Source organism: Mchenga conophoros, linkage group LG3, assembly GCF_057382185.1.
Source record: "Mchenga conophoros isolate Kocher_MC1m ecotype Shallow Benthic linkage group LG3, M_conophoros_male_GT1.1, whole genome shotgun sequence".
Taxonomy (NCBI): Eukaryota; Metazoa; Chordata; class Actinopteri; order Cichliformes; family Cichlidae; genus Mchenga; species Mchenga conophoros.
The window spans coordinates 26410759-26431268 of NC_140528.1; the positions used below are offsets into that span (position 1 = coordinate 26410759).

The 20510-nt window shown below is 43.0% G+C and overlaps 1 protein-coding gene across 1 annotated transcript; it reads left to right on the forward strand.

The window, feature by feature from the left end:
* Positions 1-14638: 14638 nt before the first annotated feature.
* On the forward strand, positions 14639-19948 carry LOC146577915 (chymotrypsin-like protease CTRL-1). Its single transcript, XM_085249718.1, has 7 exons — positions 14639-14663; positions 15706-15759; positions 16107-16278; positions 16764-16784; positions 17299-17543; positions 17628-17746; positions 19943-19948. Exons 1-7 carry the CDS (start codon positions 14639-14641, stop codon positions 19946-19948), a joined length of 642 nt encoding a protein of 213 aa, XP_085105844.1.
* Positions 19949-20510: the final 562 nt, after the last annotated feature.

The window sequence follows — 20510 nt, forward strand, 5'->3', positions numbered from 1 at the left end:
GACATCCTTGCATTACATACTTTAGGTTCATTTTCTGCAGGCAGGTTTCTGACAGAACAGACAGATTTACACTATAACCTGCAGCGTTCTATAGATGGACACATAAAGAAATGCATAATTACATGTATGTGCTAACTTTCTAAACACTTTGTTACATTTATGATAAAGTAGATAAAACACATTTGTGTCGGCCTTGGCTCATAGTTCTTGTCTTTAAATGAACTTTGTCTGTGTGTGTTTCAGGTGCTGCACTCTAAGACTGAATGAACCAGCATTGCAGCCATGGGTCACTGTGAGCATCACAGGGAAGGTTGAAGTCGCCCACTGCACCTGTAAGGCCGGAGTCGCAGAGACCTGCACCCACGTCACTGCTCTTCTGTTTAATGTAGAAGCAACAGTGTTGATCCGTGGCACAAGGACTGTTACAGATGAACCTGCATACTGGGTTTTGCTGGGTAATGTGACCAAGATACAGTCAGAGGTTGGCCATAAGATGGACGACTTCTCTTCAGCTGCCCAAAAAAGGCTCTTGATCAAAACATTCACAGACCATCTGTAGTGACAGGTAAAAGGTAAAACATCACATCAGTAACAGTGTAAAATCCATGTCATTTATAGTTTACAAATGACAAAATGTTTACACCAAATCATGAGTGTTTACATGATATCACCCACTACTAACATTACTTTATTTACTGTATCTTTTGAAAAAATAACAGCACAAGACTTAAGAATATTTAACAGGAGCAGGTTTCATTCTTCCCTGGTTTTATTATCACACTGTTCACCAAACGCAGCAAACCTTCACCATCTTATCCAGGAGGGTCACCTCTTCACCCTCACATGGAAGAAGTAATCTGATTGGCATGGTGGTATGTTTGCAGCAGGTCCCTCGTGTAGCGCTGGAACTCAGTCACGATGTTTCATCCATTTCATCGGCTGGTTTGCTGCAATAATGCCAAATAATTAGCAACTCTATAAATAGAAGGTAGTTCTGCACTCAGTAGGATGTTTGTTCTAATTTGCTCAGAGCGCATAGAAAATAAAACTAATAGGCTATAAAGATATGAACATATTTAGAACTTACCGGAATGAAAATGTCTGGAGCACCAACAGATATTTGGAGATGGAAGAGAACTGCACGTCAGCTCGTCTCACAGCTACTATCCAGGCTGGACGCCTTTGTTTGGTAACATCGATACACGAGCTGCTCATGTTGCTTCCAGGTTGGGAAAGAATGAAAAGACAAACCCTTTTCGAGCTTATTCTCTTGCCGGTCGTGCGATCGAACATTGCAGCCGACCACACAGCAAATACAAACCATGGCTATGCTTTCGCTCCTTTTTCACTTAGACCCCCAAAATGGCGGATCGGGCCAAAATCCTTTCCACGCCCACCCCCGTGACATCACGCTCCAAAGCCCTATACGTTTTTAATGAGTTTTAGCCGAGAACGCAGCTGAAATGTTAGCATGCTAAGTTAGCCTGATTGCTAGAGGCTTGTGAGCGTACTCGCTGCAGTTTTTTAACAGCATGCACTCTTTTTTCCTTCATCAGGAGAGGTGTACTGGCAGGCGCGTGACACACACAGATCAGACACATATTTCTGTGTTGCAGATGTGCAGTAAAGAGCCAAAGACCCAGTGCTGTCTCCTGCCTCTTACTTTCACGCCAGAACACTTACAGACGGGTTACGCTTGTTTGTTTGTGAAAGCTGTAACAGCCATAGACTTACTGGTTAACTCAGAGCTTTCCAAAGTGTGGGGCCCGCCCCCTAGGGGGGTCGCAGAGCCATCGCAGGGGGGCGCGGTATGAAAAGGAAAAAAAAAGAATGCTTGGACACTGCTAACATAATGGACAGGTTTTTGATGGGTGACCACACAAAGGCAAAGCAGGAGATGAAGCGTCGCTGAATATGTTTCCCATCTTCCTGATCTCTCTAACAGAGTCGTAGCACATGTCCTGTTGTTTAGTCCATCACTGCATGAGTCCATGTCCCAGTATCTGAAAGAGAAGTTACTCCCATCTGACCACAGGCCGATCCACGAGGCTGTAGAGTTCTGCAGCTTCTCTTCACTGTATATCTGATGGAGTCCACTGGCCAGGTCGGTGTGATGCTGTCTGCAGTAGCTCTGAGCCTGAGTCCAGGTCACAGACGTCAAAGGTTTTATTGTCTTTCATCGTCGAGTTAACAGAGAAACACCAAAACATCTTTATCAGCTAACTCGTCTCATTCTTCAAACTGTCTCTTTCAGGAGTCTATGATATAACACAGGTTATAAAATTAATTATAACATCATTAAAGATTGTATTATCTTATTACTGTCCACATATTCTCACCGTGGTAGCAGATGACCTAAAACGTGGCAGTACGTGTATGATCTTCCCACCCGTCTCCTGTCCTTAGCATAACTGATAACTTTGTGTGAAATGTAGCCGTCTGTGTGCTCCAACACAAAATGACGGTTTTACTGTTCCTGGAATTCATGCTTTAAATTAGGTCTGTCAGCGTTAACGTGTTAATGCAGACTCGTTCAATCGCGTTAGTCGCTATGACCGCGTAACACACATTACAATGTTAGCACTGAGTAACCCCTTACACGACTGATCCACAGTAACACTGACAGCACTCTTTACAAATCTCTGTATAGGGATTTGAAGTGATTACAACATGATCCTGTGCAGATGTGACCCAGCACCTGCTTTTCCCTGTGTGGATGTCTGTGTTAAATCAATCACACATTCATTTATTACAACAAGATGAAGCCTGTTAGCACCTCATGCTGTGAAGAAGCCAAAGAAACTTAGAAAGACATTCTGAACAGCAGATCCAGAGTTTTATGACATCTTCAATAAATGTGGACAAACAGAAGTTAGCTTGGCGTATGTAAGGTCTTGTGAAAGGGGAAACACAGACGGTCTTTATCTTACAGTGTGACTGAAGAGCATCTACATTTACTGTCTCTCTCATGTTCTCACCTTTCCAGCTTGTTGTCGTTGTAGCAGCTGTTCTCTTACTCGCCTGCCTCCCTCCTGCTTCTTGGTGTGTCTGTGTGTACATGTTTACGTATCTCTGTGGGGACCACAAACTGGAATTTTACTATGTTTCTGGGGATCAACTCCAGGGTTCCTGGTGACCCAGTGTTTTCAGTTTGTTCATGTTCTGTGTGCTTCCTTCTAATGACTCTTTAGTGTGGACTCTCTGACATTACCACACATCACACACAGACACTTTTTAAAAACTATCTCTGACTCCTGCACAGGCTGTTCAGGCCAAAGCGCCGACTCCTGGAGCAGTTTCATTTTTTTAAAAGGATCTGGTGAACCTGCATGTGTCCTTCGGTGTGCAGTGCTGGGTGTTGGCAGTCACTTTGGGTCACAGCTTCCACTTCCATGAAAGAGAGCAGTTGTCAGTGCTTTCTACTCTGTCTTGGTACACGTGACAAAAATGGCATCTGCTGTAATAAATTGGCTGTGTGCAGGAAAAGGACCTAAATGCAGACTCGTATGTGGAGACAGGAGTTACACTCAAAACCACCTTTATTTGCTGACTGACAAAACCTGTGAAATCAAAGCAAAAGGGGAAACCCAGGGAGAGGTACAAAACCATGAGGGAGGACCCAACAAAGGACTGAGGGAGACGCTGGCTGAATACACATGCTATGTCCAAATTCAGGGTTGCATGCTTCGAAGGCCACGTTTGTGGGCAATTATGTCACAGCGACACGACGAAGACCGTCCTAATTCAAAGAGTCCTCCCAATGTGGTGACAGATGTGTCCTTTCCCAGATTTGAAGGATGGGTCTGGTGTATTCTTTGTGGCCCAACATATCCCACGATTGATTGCGGGTTAGACAGGACAGTAGTTTTGCATAAATTTAGAACAAGAAGAATAATTTTTCGCAGGTACAAGAATACATCAGTTGACACATCATATTCATATGAGTGCGGTCCTATTAACCCTCATGCTGCACAGCAGCGCTCCCCAACCTTTGTTGCGCCACAGACCGGTTTATGTCAGACGGAGCGTTTAAGGTAAAGCGGATAAATACAACCACATAAAATGACCAAGACAAAAACTGTGGTATTTTGTAAATATAAGACTACACACCATCAGAGCGGGAGTCACGAGTTCGATTCCCACCCGGTATCCAGTAAGGGTCCTGGCTGGAACCTATCATGGGCGACCGTGGCTCAGGGGGTTGGGAGGTGCATCTGTAACTGGAAGGTCGCTGGTTCAATCCCCGGCCTCTCTGTCCTGGTCATTGTGTCCTTTACCCTACTGGTGTTGGCCAGAGGGGCCGATGGTGCGATATGGCAGCCTCGCTTCTGTCGGTCAGGGCAGGTGTGGCTACAACTGCAGCTGCCTCCACCAGCGTGTGAGAGTGAGTGAATGACTTGTAAAGCGCTGTATAAATGCAATTATCATCATGTTCGGTTCTTTTCTGAATTCTTTTGCCGACAGAGAAAGACTGGACTCAGTGTGGTCAAAGCTCAAAAAGTCATCTTTATTGTACATTTCCAGAAACAGAGAACTGTAGACACGAGCACCCACAGTTCTGAAAACATTGCAAGTATATGTAGTTCTGCCCTACGTCACACACAGACACACGTAGTTTAATCAAAACATCTCTGCTTAGTTTCACTTTCTGTCTGCAGCTTCCTGTTCTCTGGACAGAGCGTGCAGTTTCCTGTCAGCCTCTGACCAAAGTCGGCCCTTTCTTACACTGGAAGCAAACTATATTTAAAGAAAGTAACAATCAGCACTAAATAAGCTCTAACAATATATTAATTTCGTGATAACCCCCATGTTAAAACCACGCCAGGAAACCAAGAATTTCACTACATGTTGTACTCTGTATAATTGTGTATGTGACAAATAAAGTTTGTTTGAGAGTAACATCCTCCTCTCTGCCACTTAATGCTCTCTGGTCACTATGGTAACGTGTAAATATTTCTTTCAAAATAAGACACACAGCTACAACACGGGGAAAGACCCAGGGAAACCGAGTTAACGATACAAACCCTGAAAACCATAAATTTCACAGCGGAGCCTCAACTCTCGCGGCGCAGTACCAAACGACCCACGGACCCCTGCTGTACAGAACCTGTGATGTCCAGACGGCGTTCCTCTGCTGTGAAAACTTTGGGTTTAGGGATTAACATAGTTGCCATGGTTTCCTTTCTCCTCTTATTTGTTGTGTGTGATCAGGACAATCCTGGAGAAGATGGGCCTGCAGGGGAAAGTCACCCGCTTGCAGGCCAGAAGACACGAGATAACTTTAAAGACAAAGTACGTCTGTGTGTTATCAACAAGATAATCATTAAGAACACAAGTTAATAAATGTGCAACTACTAAGAGTTGTTGTGGTGTTTTTATTTGCCTGCTGTCATCTTTGATTTTCTCTGCCTTTAGGATTGCAAGTATCCAGGCTCAGGAGAGGGGTCACTGCTGTGCTTGGCCCTGCACTCAGAAAAATAAAGGTGCCAACTGGAACCAAAAGTGGTTCTTTAGACTGATGCCATAGAAGAACCTTTTTTGGTGCCACAAAGAACCTTTCAAACAATGGTTCTTTGAAGAACCATTTCTTTCAGTGGTTCATTGAAGAACCATTAAAGGTTCCCCAAAGAACCATCAAGAAATGGTTCTTTGGGGCACCTTTAATGGTTTTTCAAAGAACCTTTTTAAAAATGGTTCTTTAAAGAACCATTTTTAAAAAGGTCCTGCAAATGGTTCTTTAAAAGAACCATTTTAAAGAACCTTTTTTCAGTGGTTCTTTAAAAAACCATTTTAAATCTTTCAAAATAAAATGCATCATAAATTGAATTTGAGTAGGGTAAAATAAATACGAGCACAGCATAGACATGTATTAATGGTTTATTGTCATTTTGTAGTTACCAAAAGACAAAAAGGCATTTTAACCCTCAGCACAACATCAATACTAATACATGTCACATATTAGTGTTTTAAACAGTAATAATTAAATATATTTGCTATACTATAAATAAATATATAAATACTATAGCTACAGATAACACAACAAATAACACATGTATTGTTTAATTAATAAAACATCAGAAAGTGATAAAACACATTAGAAATAGCAATAGCTTCATAACAGACCAATAAATCAACACATTTTCATCAGCAGATGTTTGCATGTTCAGTAAAAATATTTCAACAACAAGTTTATGATTAAAATGATCAATGAACTTTAGCATTACACCATGTAATGTACGTTTCATGTTGTACTCATGGTCCTTTGTTAGTCCAGTTTAGAACAATGTCTCTGACGTATGTATCATATCAAATATATGTCATATCAAAACAAGCCCACACCTGCAGTTGTTTCGGTTTTTCACTGGTGTTTCCTGTCAGCTGGTCAACCTCACTCAGGCGGACATCCATATCAGCCAACCAAACGACAAGTTCCTCCCTTTGTGCTTCAAATCCCTCCCACTCTGAGACAAGGAGCTGAAAGAGAGAGAAAAGAGTCAATTATAAAGAAGAGAGAAAAGTGAAACCCTCCTCAGAAGGTCTGACTCGCATACCTGCAGTTGACCTGTGATGGACTCCAGTTTGGCGTTCACGTCATCCCTCGCCGATGCCAACAGCCGAGTCTGCAGGGTGCCCTGGAAGAGCTGAGTTAATGTTCGACTCCTCCTGGTCAGGCTCTCCAGCTGGATGATCCGAGGTCTCCCCTCTCGCCGCTGCCTCTGAACACAGAAACACAAATTGCATCTGAAGCAGGAGGTGCAGATTTTTTTTGCTATTCTTTTCTAAATCCAGGCTTGATCACGTGGAGGTATTTGGAAAACTTTTTTGGCCAGTGGACGACTGTTGTCTTGCAGAAAGTCAAATCAAACATATGCGATACACAATCAATTCACAAGAACACATTATAAAAAATAAGTCCAGTTCTTGCCTGATTTCAAATGAATTCTGCATCAAAACAGGGTGACAGAAGTAAAACGAGTGCACAAAGCCTCACTTTGTACAAGCCTGCTATTACAGTTCTCCTCTATGCAGACGACTTTCCTGTTTTCAAGGCACAACTTGGATCTGCTGTACGAATCTTATGGATACACACTAAATGAAACAATAGTGTGCATGACTCCAGATTCTGATCCCTCATCCTAATATGGTCCCAACATAGCAACAGCAATAAAGCAAATGTTGAGGCTTCAAAATACAAAGTCCATAAACCAATGGCTGACGTGGGTTTTATCATAAGGGTGATAAATATACAGATTTCAGTCTGTCTTAGAGATTTGATGTTCATTTACCTGCAGATGCACTATACGTACCTGCTCCATGGTTTTTCACAACATTTTGCACATCACTATTTAATACAGGAAGTAGGTGAACTAAAACAAGTCATCTTTCTTTGTGAGAGGACCATATTAATGAAACCAACCTCAATGACATCATAGGGATCCCTAAAGATGCTCCTGCTGCTTTTCTTCCTCCTCATCCAAAGCTTCCTTCTTCTTGTCCTCGCCTTCCATCCAATTGTAATTCAACCTAATTGTGTTTCTCCCCCTCCTCTTCCTCATTTTGTTGGAGCTGTGAACACAATTAATGTGAATCTGGATTAATTTGTGCAAACAAGAAAAATCTACAGCTTTTTGGTCAGAGGTGCTCTTGTGATTTAAGCCGGGTAGAGTAGATTTATGTGTTGATGCTGCCTGCTTCAGCTCTGGCTGCTGAGTGATATTTACACCCTGGCTGGATTACAAACTTTAACCATGTGCTGAACTTTGGCCCAGCGTTGATACCTCTTGTTAGTATAACGACCTCTTCTTAGCTTGTATGTATGATGGTGGATAAATGAAATATACAAAAAAATTAACTATATTACAAAAGAACATCTACCTTGGAAACATCAAATGACCGGAGCATAACTTGTCAACTAGTCCGAAACCAAGTTATGCAGGAACAGTCAAAGACACCTTCTCATGTCACATTTCTATATAATTCGATTAGACAATAAAGAGTTATCTAATCTAATTATTTATTCAAAACTCTTATGCATAGCTGCATTTTATACAGCTCATCAGAGGCGGAGCCAGACATTTGAAACACCCGGGGCTTAGCCAAAAAGGGTAGTATGCATGTGGGATTTTTTTTTTTTTTTTTTTGGGGGGGGGGGGGGGGGGTAGAAATGACTGAAAGACTAATTGGCTCTGTTTTGAGTTTTGTTCAAAGAAGAATGACTTCATATAGGGAAAAATATATATCATATGCAGGACACCTAAAACTAGTTTTTTAATTAGGCAGCAAGGCAGAACAAGGTCAGGGCTGTATCAAGACATGAGGACTAAACCCCAATTCAACCAGACCCAGAACTGATCCGGAATTAAAACAGGACTACAACAGTTCAAAATCAGGACTACTGAGGACTTAACCAAGACAGAACCAGAATCAGAACTAGATGATAGCAGCACTGAAAATCATCATAGACCTGCACTACACTTATTTTTTTAATTCTACCAAAGTCCACTATTTAGATTGAGAAAAGTTTATATAATTATTTATCCTTGTTGTGCAAACAAGCTGCAGAACTTAATAAATATAGAATTTGAAAAATAGCAAACCTAAAAAGAAACACTAGGTACGAGATACATGAGGACCTATGATACAGTGATACTTTTGGTAAACAACCATTTGACTAACATGTGTGTCTCACCTGCTCTTGTTCATCTGTTCTGTCCTCATTCTCCATCTCAATCTCTGCTCCTCTCCCTCTTTGTGCTGACAATCATCAAATATACAGTTGAAACCAGATATTTACTCTTCAGATAAAAACACAAACACTTTTTTAATTGTAACATCAAATCAGACTAAATGTTTATTTTTTAGATTGATAAATATAAAAAACATATTTGTTAACTTTAAGAGTAAAGAGAGAAACTGTCTGTATTTCTTAATTGCAAATGGCACCAAATTGTATTCAAACTGAGCCACACTTATGGAGCTCCACAGTTCTGTTCCTGGTGTTTTGGTTGACATCTCTTGATGTTCCCATGTCACAGAAACAGGCTCTGTGTTTTGTCTTATATGCATCCACAGCTGTGCCACCAGTTTACTCACATGGACTCTACTAACCTATCAGAAGCTTCTTCAGCTCAGAATGGACTCGTCTGGAGTTTTCCTATTAATTAACAAACTTAGTGTATATGTACTCCTAAATTTGATGAAAGTGATAAAAAACAGAAATCTCTGTCTCTCTTTATTCTGACATTTAACTGATTCAAAATATATTTCAATATTTATCTAAAACAAAAGTTTACTCTAAATTGATGTTGTACAGTAAAAATGTTTTATGTTTTCTCCCTAAAGTGTAAATATCTGGTTACAAATGTGAATATCCTGCTGTGTACTGAAATCCCTCTTGTTTTGCATAGAAATATACTGAACAACATACAAAGCATAATATATAAAATAACATTTACCTGAGTTTTTCCTTTGAAAGAAGCCTCTAATGTCCATTATTATATTTCAGTGCATTACTGAAACCGATTTAGTCGGGGAGGGTAAGAACTGAAAATATGAAATAAACACACGTAACCTAAGACTCTCTAAAAAAATAGCATTTGTTCGGCTTTTCATTTCGCCATTTGTTGATTCACTTGAAGAGCAAGTAACGTAATATTGGTCAAGTGATCAGTTTGATATCAATCTTTCGTGATTCACCGTCATATTTACATTATTTGTACAGTACGAATGATTTGCTTTGGTACCTGGTCAAACTTAAACTCTCCTTGGTATGGCTGGATCCGTTTCTCCAACAGCGCACACAGGCAGCAGCTGCCCCGCCCCCTCGCTCAGTCGCTTAGTGCCTGAGCTCAGATCATACCAATATCAGGGGGGATTCACGCACAGTCGTAAATTCCCACAGTGTGCACTATGTGCTTCGAATATTGTGTGTACTTTTTGTTTTATACAGTTGTCAGCCAGGCATCTATGAAAAATTACACTCCAAAAGACCCCGGGCTTCTGACAAAACAACCCGGGCTTAAGCCCAGTAAGCCACCCCCACGCTCCGCCCCTGCAGCTCATACAGAATTCAAAGTACAGGTTCATGTGAGTATTTAATGTACGGCTCCGATCTACAGAATTTCAGAGTTTCTAGAGCAGACACAGAGCTCACGCCACAACAGGCTTCAGGCGCCATTTTACTGACTTTAACAATATATTACATTTTAATTTCGGTCTAGCTGACATTAGGTTATGTACGCAGCACGCAATTGAACCACATATTTTAGAAGCCAAAGGTTCAAATTAGCTGGGAGCAGCTTCACTTAATTATAACAGTGGTTTGACGTCAACGGCTAACGTATCTAGCTAATCGCTACTGTTAGCACATTAACAGCAAGCTACAATGACGAGTAACAAAAACAAAACAGTAATAAGGTTTTAATGAAAATGTTTTACCTTTTCCAACAGTCCCAGAATCCACAGCTTCAAAGTCCAGCAGGTACTGAAGACTGTTATCCGCCTCGCTGTCACCGTCCGTGAGGTTTTTTTCCCCGAAAGGTCAAGGCCCGCCGCTCGCACACTCTGTCTGCGCATGCGCATCCCAACGACTGACCCCCTCCGTCCGCTCCCGGGAGGTTATAGTATGACGTGTGCTGACGTCACTCTCTCTCTCCCTGTATTTATTTGGCTCGAAACACATATTAACAAATTGCTCAGTGATGAACAACTACTCAGATCATTTACCTAAGCTGTGCTTTGTCAAAACGAAGTGTGTGTTCATTACACTGACATTCTGTTCTGCAATTGTTATTTACTTGTATTTTATAATTTGACTTTACATACTGCTGGGTGGTTTGTAAAGTTTACAATAACTAGTATTATCATTATACTTTAATTTCAAAAATATATAATAATCTCAAAAGTAATGCCTTGGAGTAGAAAATAGTAATGCTTTATTAAAATTTAAAACTAAAGTACAGTATTTGAATGTGTGCATTGTGTCTACTGTTTGCAAATATTTCTAACTTTTATTTGAATATTCAGTTTCCTACCATCTTCTCTTAAAGGGTAATTGCCAGGTATCCCGCCCTCCCCCTTCGCACACACATGCACACAAAGAAAACACACAGTATAATTCACAGCCTCATTATAGTGAATAAATATTTATGCCATTTACACCATCAAACTTAGATAGCTAAGGATGAAGAACCTTTTGTTCTTTAAAGAACCATTTGTAATAGCTGAAGAACCATCCACAAAATAAAAAGGTTCTTTGACGTATGATGGTTCTTTAAAGAACCATGAAGACATCTGAAGAACCATTTAAGAACCATAATTTTTCTGAGTGTGGTTTGAGGTGAGAGGACAGAGGCCTGTCCTAATGTCCTCTCTCCCTGAGGACACTCCAGGGCCAAGTGCAGCAGTGGGCGACCAAAACGACAGCGATGAGGAAGAGTGAGCCCCCCACAGCATGAGGCAGCAAAGAGAGGCTGAGGAGAGCAGGGGGAGGATGGACACACTGTTTTCACTGCTAGAAAGATTAGTTCCCAAATGGGAACAATCAGCCAGGCTTTCAGGGTTTCACAGTGAGCCCACCTGAAACCCTGGCTGATTGGGACCCACGCCCGCTTTCACCCCTTGGCTCAGGCGATTAGAGGATCATCAGGGGGTCCTTTTGTCCCTCTGTGGGGGGAAACTCCCACTGGGTTTAAATCTGGGACTCTCCACCATTTGACCTTAGAACTGAAGAAGCTTCTCTGATGAGAGGTGAAACGTCTTCAAGCTACTTAAAGAGGTCCAGACGCTTTTCTTTCCAAGCTCCTTGGTCATTGCACAAGTTTTACACAAAGAGTAAATACAACTTGTCTTAAATATTTCATACTTTTGTCTCATCATTCTTATTACTGCTATTCTCTGTTATCTTCTTCATATTGTAACTGCACACTTCTATATGCTCATGTAAAGCTGAGGAGCACGAGCCAAAGAAGGTCATTACGGGTAAATGTGGCTGCACTGCATCAATACACACATCATATATTCAAGACTTCAGAGAAAATATTTAAAATCCTCCCAGTACAGCTTGCTGCTGCATGTGCAGAACCAGACACTCCAGGTATTTGTCAGAGGTGTGTTTGGCAGCAGCATTGCTTTGCATATTAGTTTAGTAACAAACAAAACACCAAAGCCAGAGAGCCCTGTGTACGCTCATCGTATCTGTCAGTCCACTTTAATAATGTTATAAATCTATCGTTTAATGTGTGCTTCTTTATTTCATTTAAAAACTGTTTCTCTGTGTGGACTAGCTCTGCTGCCTCCTCTAGAAGTGGGTGTTCTTGAGTAGCAGGTAACCTGCTGCTCTCCTCGTCACAGTTTGTGTTTTGCTTCCAAAACAGCTCCATGAGAGCAAAGCTGTGGGAGCTCTGGTGGACCTGCTGAGGGTGTCCTTTGCTGTGCAGTGCTGGGTGCTGGCAGTGGGTTTGGGTCACAGTGTTGAACTCCCATGAAAGACAGCAGTGGTCAGTGCCTTCTACTCGTACTATGTGACAAAAATGGCATCTGCATCACTATTTGATGACATTACAACAAAATAAATATGAGCCCTGGCTTGTTGAGCACCTTCCTGCTTTGAGTCAGACATTCTAGCCCAGGGGTGGGCAATCTCAGTCCACGAGGGCCGGTGTCCCTGCAGGTTTTAGATGTGTCCAACACAGCTGGTTTAAATGGCTAAATTAGCTCCTCCACATGTCCTGCAGTTCTCCAGAGGCCTGGTAACGAACTAATCATGTGATTCAGCTGTGTTGACCCAAGGTGAGGACAGCGGCCCTCGTGGACTGAGAGTGCCCACCCCTGTTCTAGCCCTTCTAGCACGCTCTTACCCAAAACGGTCCTTTTGCTCAGTTTCTGATTCTCAGTATATCATTTTAAAGACAAGTTGCGTGAAACTTGGCCAGGATGTGTTTTTTAGGATTATTTTAAAAATTCAACGAGCCCCTCTATGGTGTACAGAAAAGGAGACTGGCATATATGCCTACACTCTTTACCCTCGTAATTCTTTGGCCCCATTGGGTCCTGTTGTAATCATATATTTTAGATATACTGTAATCCTAACATTTTATAATGAGCACATGTATAGCTGGAGCTCCACCTTAGACATTTTCAGTGGTTTTAAATGCAGCCTGCTCTTACTGGTCCTTTCTGCACAGACACCATGAAGCGCACACTATTGCTGCAGTTTTGCGGTCTTCTGAAAGTGAAAAAGATAGCACTAGTGGAAATCTTTCTGACAATGAAGAAGGGAAGGAGTTTTTGCCAGGCTCTGAGGAGCTTTGCAGCTCATCTGAGGAGGAGGAGGAAGAGGAGGACGAGACAAGACTAAAAAATGGTGAACTCATGTGGTCCCACTTGTGAGCCACAAGTCCAGGAGTCTGGCAAGAAAAAGGCCCAGATCAGGGCAAAGGCCTGTGAACTGATGGCATTTTAAAAGTAAAACTTTTTTTGGTTTGAAATGAGAAAAACACCACAATATTTTTAATAATGAAATAGTTTTTTAATTCTTGAAAATGAACGAGTTATGGAATATGTTAATGTTATTAATATAATAATTTTATTAATATATTTTTATGGCTACCACATGTTTTATCGCTTCCTAGGGCATAAATAATTGGATTGATTTTGTTAAATACAAACAAAGTGCTGCCACGGGCAGAAAGAGAGCTCCACTGTGTTTATCTGTAGTTCAATGAAAGGCTTCAGCTCATAGTCAGAAAATACAGTTTAGTCTTGTTTTCAGTTTAAAAACACAAACAAACATTTTCATGTGGGCGATTTTTGTCTGTCTGTGCTACTTGAACAGTAAAGTGGTGAGGATTGGGAGGGCGAGCGCTCACGGGTCCCACACTTCTGCATTTTCATTGGGGGGTGTTCTTGTGTGGTAACCTGGACCTCTCCTCATCATACTTCATCAACCTGTTGTGTTATTCAGTCAGTGTCCAGCTCTTTACCTGGCAGACACCCACCTGCTGTGCTGAAGACCCAGTTTGGAGAGCCAGCCTGCTGTGCTTACACCCGAGTAGACATCCTGTGAGCAGAGTCGGCGTGTCATAGAAATGCATGATGTATCAAGTGCTACACCTGTAAGAGACAAGCCCCCGCATCCCAGGGAGGGAGAGGTGTCCCGCCAAGGCCCAGCCAGCCCTGATCCACCCCACCCACCCACTAGTGACACACACACAGACATAGAGATGTTCACACATTGAACCGCCCACCTCCTGTGGTGTTAATTTAACAGGATTATTTGTAACCTACAAAGTGTCATGTTTCTCTTAAAGTGTGCAGAAGTACCAAAAACACGACAGTCACAAACTGATGAGGTCTGATCACAGTCTGTGTGGGCAATTTGCTTTCACCTGCTACTGCAGGGTCTGCTTTACAACATAAAGCACCATGAGGTGACTGTTGCTGTGATTTTGCTGTATAAATAAAATTGAACCTGCTCCAAACTTCCGTGCGTCGTGCATAACTGCAGTCAAAGAAGCACATGGACCAACGAGTCTGACCTGATTCTTTGGTGGGGCCCTGATGACTGTTAACAGGCGGAGCTCAACATACATCTGACATAATTAAAGTCTAAGATGAGCTGAAACAGCTGCAGTGAACCATGGCTCTGCAGCAGTTTGTGTGCTGATCACTTTCTTCTGCAAAGATGAGATTTTTCTCATATTTTCTCACTGAGATTATATCAGGGTGGAAGAAGTGTGCAATGAACTAGAGGTTCAAATGTCGACTATTCTAACCCAAATGTTTCTCCTGGATACAAGGAGAGCGTCTGTTTAGTACTGATGTCATTCAGCATCATATTAATATTAGAATGTAAACAGAGCTCATCAGCCACAGTCACTGCACTGCTTCATGTTCACAGTAATCCACACGCTTTTATTTGATACCAACAGTTCTGTCTTTGACACAGTGCAGACATGTCGTGTTGTCATGTTTGTGAGTGTAGTGAGTACACTGTGAGAACATCGGTGAATTATTTGAGCTAAACGTTTGACACCCAAAGCAACAACAGAGGTGACTCTGAGTTTGTCTCTGCAAAGATGTTGTTTTCTTTCTTTAAAACAAAGAAATGGGACTTAAAGATGAACTGGTAGGTTATTGACAACAGTCAGCATTAAAATGTTCTGTTTAGTATGTGATCAGTTCTCATGTTAGACGAACTCACGGCCTTCGTCGCCTGCACTGACCTGTTTCAGTCAACCAGTAAGACGTCACAATAACCAGAACTAAAGGGTAAAGAGTTAATTACTTTAGTGACTGCTTAATAAATTAGGGGTTAATATGTTTGGTTCACAGTCTGATCATTTACAACATTAAGTGCATTAAATTATATCTCTAGGAGGACCTGCCCAGCGTCACCTGGCATGTGACTCTGCAGCAGAGCTCTGTTCGATTCATTTAGGAGGAGGAAGTCGTCCTCAGCGTGACCGTCTAACTGAAACGGTATCAAAGGAAACAGCACAAACTAGTTTCTGGCTGTTTCCAGTAAGGTTCCCAGGCTGGGCCTCCCCATGCTCATAAGGCAAACGTTTTCTTGTTAGCTGTTTTAAACACACGGAAACCTAAAGATTAACTGGCTCCCCTTAAAAATGTCCTGTTCAGTTTCTGATCAGTTCTTCAAGTTGGAAAAAACATCACTGCTTACTTTCACATATTTTCTGTGAAGCGGTTTAACAGATTTGTCTGTTTTCTCATTTTCAGGTTGTCATTTGGATCAGCCCGGTAAGCATCCAAAGACATGTGAACCTTGTTCCTTCTGTCAGCTGTACAGTAATGACAACATGTGCACAGTGATCTCCACATTCGTTTCAGTGACACAGTGCGCTGACGTTTGGTTTTTCTTTCATCTGTGAAATACTTTTGTCAGTAAAATCTTCCACTTTTCTGACACAGAGGAGGAAGATCTGTGGATCACATGTGCACCAGAGTCTTCAGAGCCTTCTTAAAATAACATCCACATGAATGCCAGGGCTCAGGATGCACTGATCAGTGTTACCTCTGTCTCTGAGTGGTTTCATGTGCTGATCTGTGTACTCGCTGTTAAACTGTGCGGTCTTTTCTTTTCTCAGCATGTGGCAGCAGGGCTGTGAACAGCAGCAGCATCACAGGAGCTCATGATGCAGCACCAGGAAGTTGGCCCTGGTTCGCTGTCATAAACCTTTTTGTTGGAGGGTCCAGTGGTGTTTTTGGAGGGTCTCTGATCAACGACCAGTGGGTGCTGACAGATGCATTTGCACCAACGTGAGTTACTGCTGCAAGTTTACGCTTTGTTGAGGAATAATATGATGGTGAAAGTGTAATATTTATGAGCAGTAAATAATTACTAGAGATATTTTTTAAATGTTTTCTCACTTCTTTTAACATTTAAAAACGGGCGATCGTGGCTCAAGAGTTGGGAGTTCGCCTTGTAATCGGAAGGTTGCCGGTTCGAGCCCCAGCTCCAGCAGTCTCGGTCGTTGTGTCCTTGGGCGAGACACTTCACCCGTTGCCTCCTGGTGGTGGTCAGAGGGCCCGGTGGCGCCAGCAGCCTCGCCTCTGTCAGTGCGCCCCAGGGTGGCTGTGGCTACAACGTAGCTGCCATCAGCAGTGTGTGAATGTGTGCATGAATGGGTGTGTACAAATACAGGCCATTTAGAAACAACAAGCTGAACTGCAAAGTACAGAGTTGTCTCCACAACAATCAAACCAGATGCCACATTGATTTCATCTCATCCAAGACTATAAAGTACTTCCATAGATTTCATGGTGTTTTAGAAGAGTTCATTTGTCATAGTTGTGCTGTCAAATGAAAATATTGACCTCGTTCTGTCCATTGATGTCATAAGATGGTTAGCTTAGCATGAAAACTATAAATGGCAAACCTGCTGCTATTAAATACAACTACCTCTGTGAGGTCATCAATGAACACTGAAACTAAGATCAGGTGCAGCAATGCAAAGTGGGGAAAAGACTCAGTGAGGAAAAGTCGTTTGTTTTGTTTGTGTGCAGCTGTGATCAGCTGACCTCACGTCACAGTCACAGTCAGTTCAACAACATGTGAACAGATGTTACATGAGCTCTGTGGCTGATATCCACACCCTGTAAAGCTTTGATGTCTGCTAACCTTGATGCACTCTGACCACGCTCTGCACCAGTCCAACATAGAGCACCTCTGTAACCTTCACCACAGTGTTGTAAACTAACCAGTTTAACCTGCACTGACCTGTCTGATACTTTCATGCAACCTTTGAAAAACAGATTTTACCCGTCGGCCTCCATTAGCAGGGTGGTCTATCTGGGCCGCAACAGCCACTCAGGTCCAAGCCCAAATGAAGTGAATCGCACAGTGGTAAACATCACCTGCCATCCTGGATTCAACTCGTCGACTCGTGAGAACGACATTTGTCTTCTGAAGCTGTCGGCTCCTGTCAATTTCACAGACTACATTCAGCCGATCTGCTTAGCCTCACAAAACAGCACCTTCAACAACGAGACCAGCAGCTGGACCATCGGCTTTAATTTCTTTGGTAAATCATAAAATATTTATTGTATTTTACAGCATTGTGTTGGAGTCTTTAGAAAAGCCTGATGTTTAAATTCTCTCCAACTAGACTCCAGAAATAACCTGCAGGAGGCAAAAGTACCAATAGTGGGAAACAATGAGTGCAAAGCCAGATATCCAGGGATCACAGACAGCATCATCTGTACTAGAGAGACAGGTTCATGTTTGGTGAGCACAAGTTTATTTCTTATGATCTGTTGTTGACAGAGGGCGCCGATGATCCTTTCTGCTGCCCGTACAGTCTGCTCCTGTCCTGTTTAGTGGCTGCTCCATACCAGACTGTGATGGAGGAGCACAGGACAGACTCAATGACCGCAGTGTAGAACTGGATCAGCAGCTCCTGTGGAAGACTGTACTTCCCCAGTTGTCTCAGGAAGTACATCCTCTGCTGGGTCTTTTTGAGGATGGAGTTGATGTTGGTCTCCCACTTCAGGTCCTGGGAGATGGTTGTACCCAGGAACTTGAAGGTCTTCACAGTTGACACAGGGCTGTCTGATATGGTGAGGGGAGCAGAGTTGAGGGATGTCTCCTGAAGTCCACTGTCATCTCTACAGTCTTAAGAGTGTTCAGCTCCAGATTGTGCTGACTGCACCAGAGTACCAGCCGCTCAACTTCCTGCCGGTATGCAGACTCATCACCATCCTGAATGAGGCCAATGACAGTGGTGTCATCTGCAAACTTTAGGAGTTTGACAGCCGAGTTCTTGGAGGTGCAGTCGTTAGTGTAGAGGGAGAACAGTAGTGGTGAGAGGACACATCCTTGAGGGGCACCAATACTGAGGGACCGGGTTTCAGAGGTGATCTCCCCCAGCCTCACTTGTTGCTTTCTGTCTGTCAGGAAGCTGGTGATCCACTGACAGGTAGCTGGTGACACGCTGAGCTGGGAGAGTTTGGAGGAAAGAAGTTCAGGCACAATGGTGTTAAAAGCCGAACTAAAGTCCACAAACAGGACCCTGGCATAAGTTCCCGGGCGGTCAAGGTGTTGCAGGATGTAATGCAGCCCCATGTTCACTGCATCATCCACCACAGACCCGTGGCTCTGACATCTGTGGTCATGAAGTCATTTGAGCGCCTGGTTCTCTCCTATCTCAAGACCCTCACGGCCCCCCTCCTGGATCCCCTGCAGTTTGCATATAGAGCCAACAGGTCTGTAGACGACGCCATCAACATGGCCCTACACTTCATCCTGCAGCATCTGGACTCCCCAGGAACCTACGCCAGGATCCTGTTTGTGGACTTCAGCTCTGCCTTCAACACCATCCTTCCAGACCATCTCCGAGGCAAGCTTTCCCAGATGAATGTGCCTGATCCCATCTGCCGGTGGATCACTGACTTCCTGACGGACAGGAAGCAGCATGTGAGGCTGGGAAAGAATGTCTCGGACTCCCGGACCATCAGCACCGGCTCCCCTCAGGGCTGTGTTCTTTCTCCTCTGCTCTTCTCCCTGTACACCAACTGCTGCACCTCCACCCACCAGTCTGTCAAGCTAATCAAGTTTGCAGATGACACCACCGTTATTGGGCTCATCTCGGACGGGGATGAGTCTGCCTACAGGAGGGAGGTTGAACGTCTGGTGTCTTGGTGCAGCCACAACAACCTGGTGCTGAATGCCCAGAAGACAGTGGAGATTATTGTGGACTTCAGGAAGCACACAGCTCCACTCCCCCCCCATCACCATGTCTGACACCCCCATCACCTCTGTGGACTCATTCCGCTTCCTGGGTACCACCATCACCCAGGACCTGAAGTGGGAGCCCACCATCACCTCCGTCATCAAGAAAGCCCAGCAGAGGATGTACTTCCTGAGGCAGCTGAAGAAATTCAACCTGCCAACACGGACGATGATGCAATTCTACACTGCAGTCATCGAGTCCATCCTCACCTCCTCCATCACCGTGTGGTACGCTGGAGCCACTATCAGGGACAAACAGAGACTGCAGCGTGTTGTGCGCTCTGCTGAGAAGGTGATTGGCTGCAGACTCCCATCTCTGCAGGACCTGTACACCTCCAGGACACTGGGGCGTGCAGCTCGGATCAGAGCTGACCCTTCTCACCCTGGACACAGTCTGTTTGACCTGCTCCCCTCAGGCAGGAGGCTCCGGTCCATTCGCACCAGAACCTCTCGCCATAAGAACAGTTTCTTCCCCTCTGCTGTTGGACACATGAACAATAACCGTATGACTGTTCCCACCACTAACACATGACCCTACGCTGTGTTCACTGCATCATTCCATGTTTGCACTGATCACCACCTGCACTCATGTATATATCTTTCTGCGTAGCACTTTTAATTCTTATTCTTATTTTTATTTTTTCCTCTCTATTTAAGCGTTATCTGACAGTATGTTTGTGTTACGGGTCCCAGATGTGAAGACCACAATAACAAAAAGAATACAAATCTGTAAAAATAAAGGTAGAGTCTCAGAGAAAGAATCACAGGAGCACTCGTGTCTTTTCCCGAATTGCATCTCTTATTTCAGATCAACAAATATAATTTACATCCAGTGCTTTCACTTGTCAGATATGCTCAATAACTGTAAAAGGTAAATAAAAGGCATTTGGCAAATATATGCATCTATGGTCATTACATTTCTCCAGTTTACACTGTTAACCTCACTATTCCTTCACTCATTTACATCAGCAGTGCAGATAGCATATAATGCCTTAAACGTCTTATTGCTCTTTCTCACATATAGGGCAAACTCAAAATAGCTTATCCACAAATCTGATATAAGTGCATAAATCTTACTAGATTAGACAAAACACACCTGGATGTATTACTTTGCAATGTAACAACATAAATGTACATTCATTCTTTTCTTATTCTTAACATTTCCACATCACTTGAACCATAAAGTATATATAAGATATTTTAATCTCGAATAATCTGATGTCAGGGCCTTTACAGTTAAATTGGAGCACCACACACACAT

Coding starts and splice junctions, on each gene's coding strand:
- LOC146577915 (XM_085249718.1), top strand. CDS start 14,639: ATGGCTCTGCAGCAGTTTGTGTGCT. Junction 14,664..15,705: donor TCTGCAGCAGTTTGTGTGCT/GATCACTTTCTT, acceptor TTCTGTGAAGCG/GTTTAACAGATTTGTCTGTT. Junction 17,544..17,627: donor CATCGGCTTTAATTTCTTTG/GTAAATCATAAA, acceptor CTCTCCAACTAG/ACTCCAGAAATAACCTGCAG.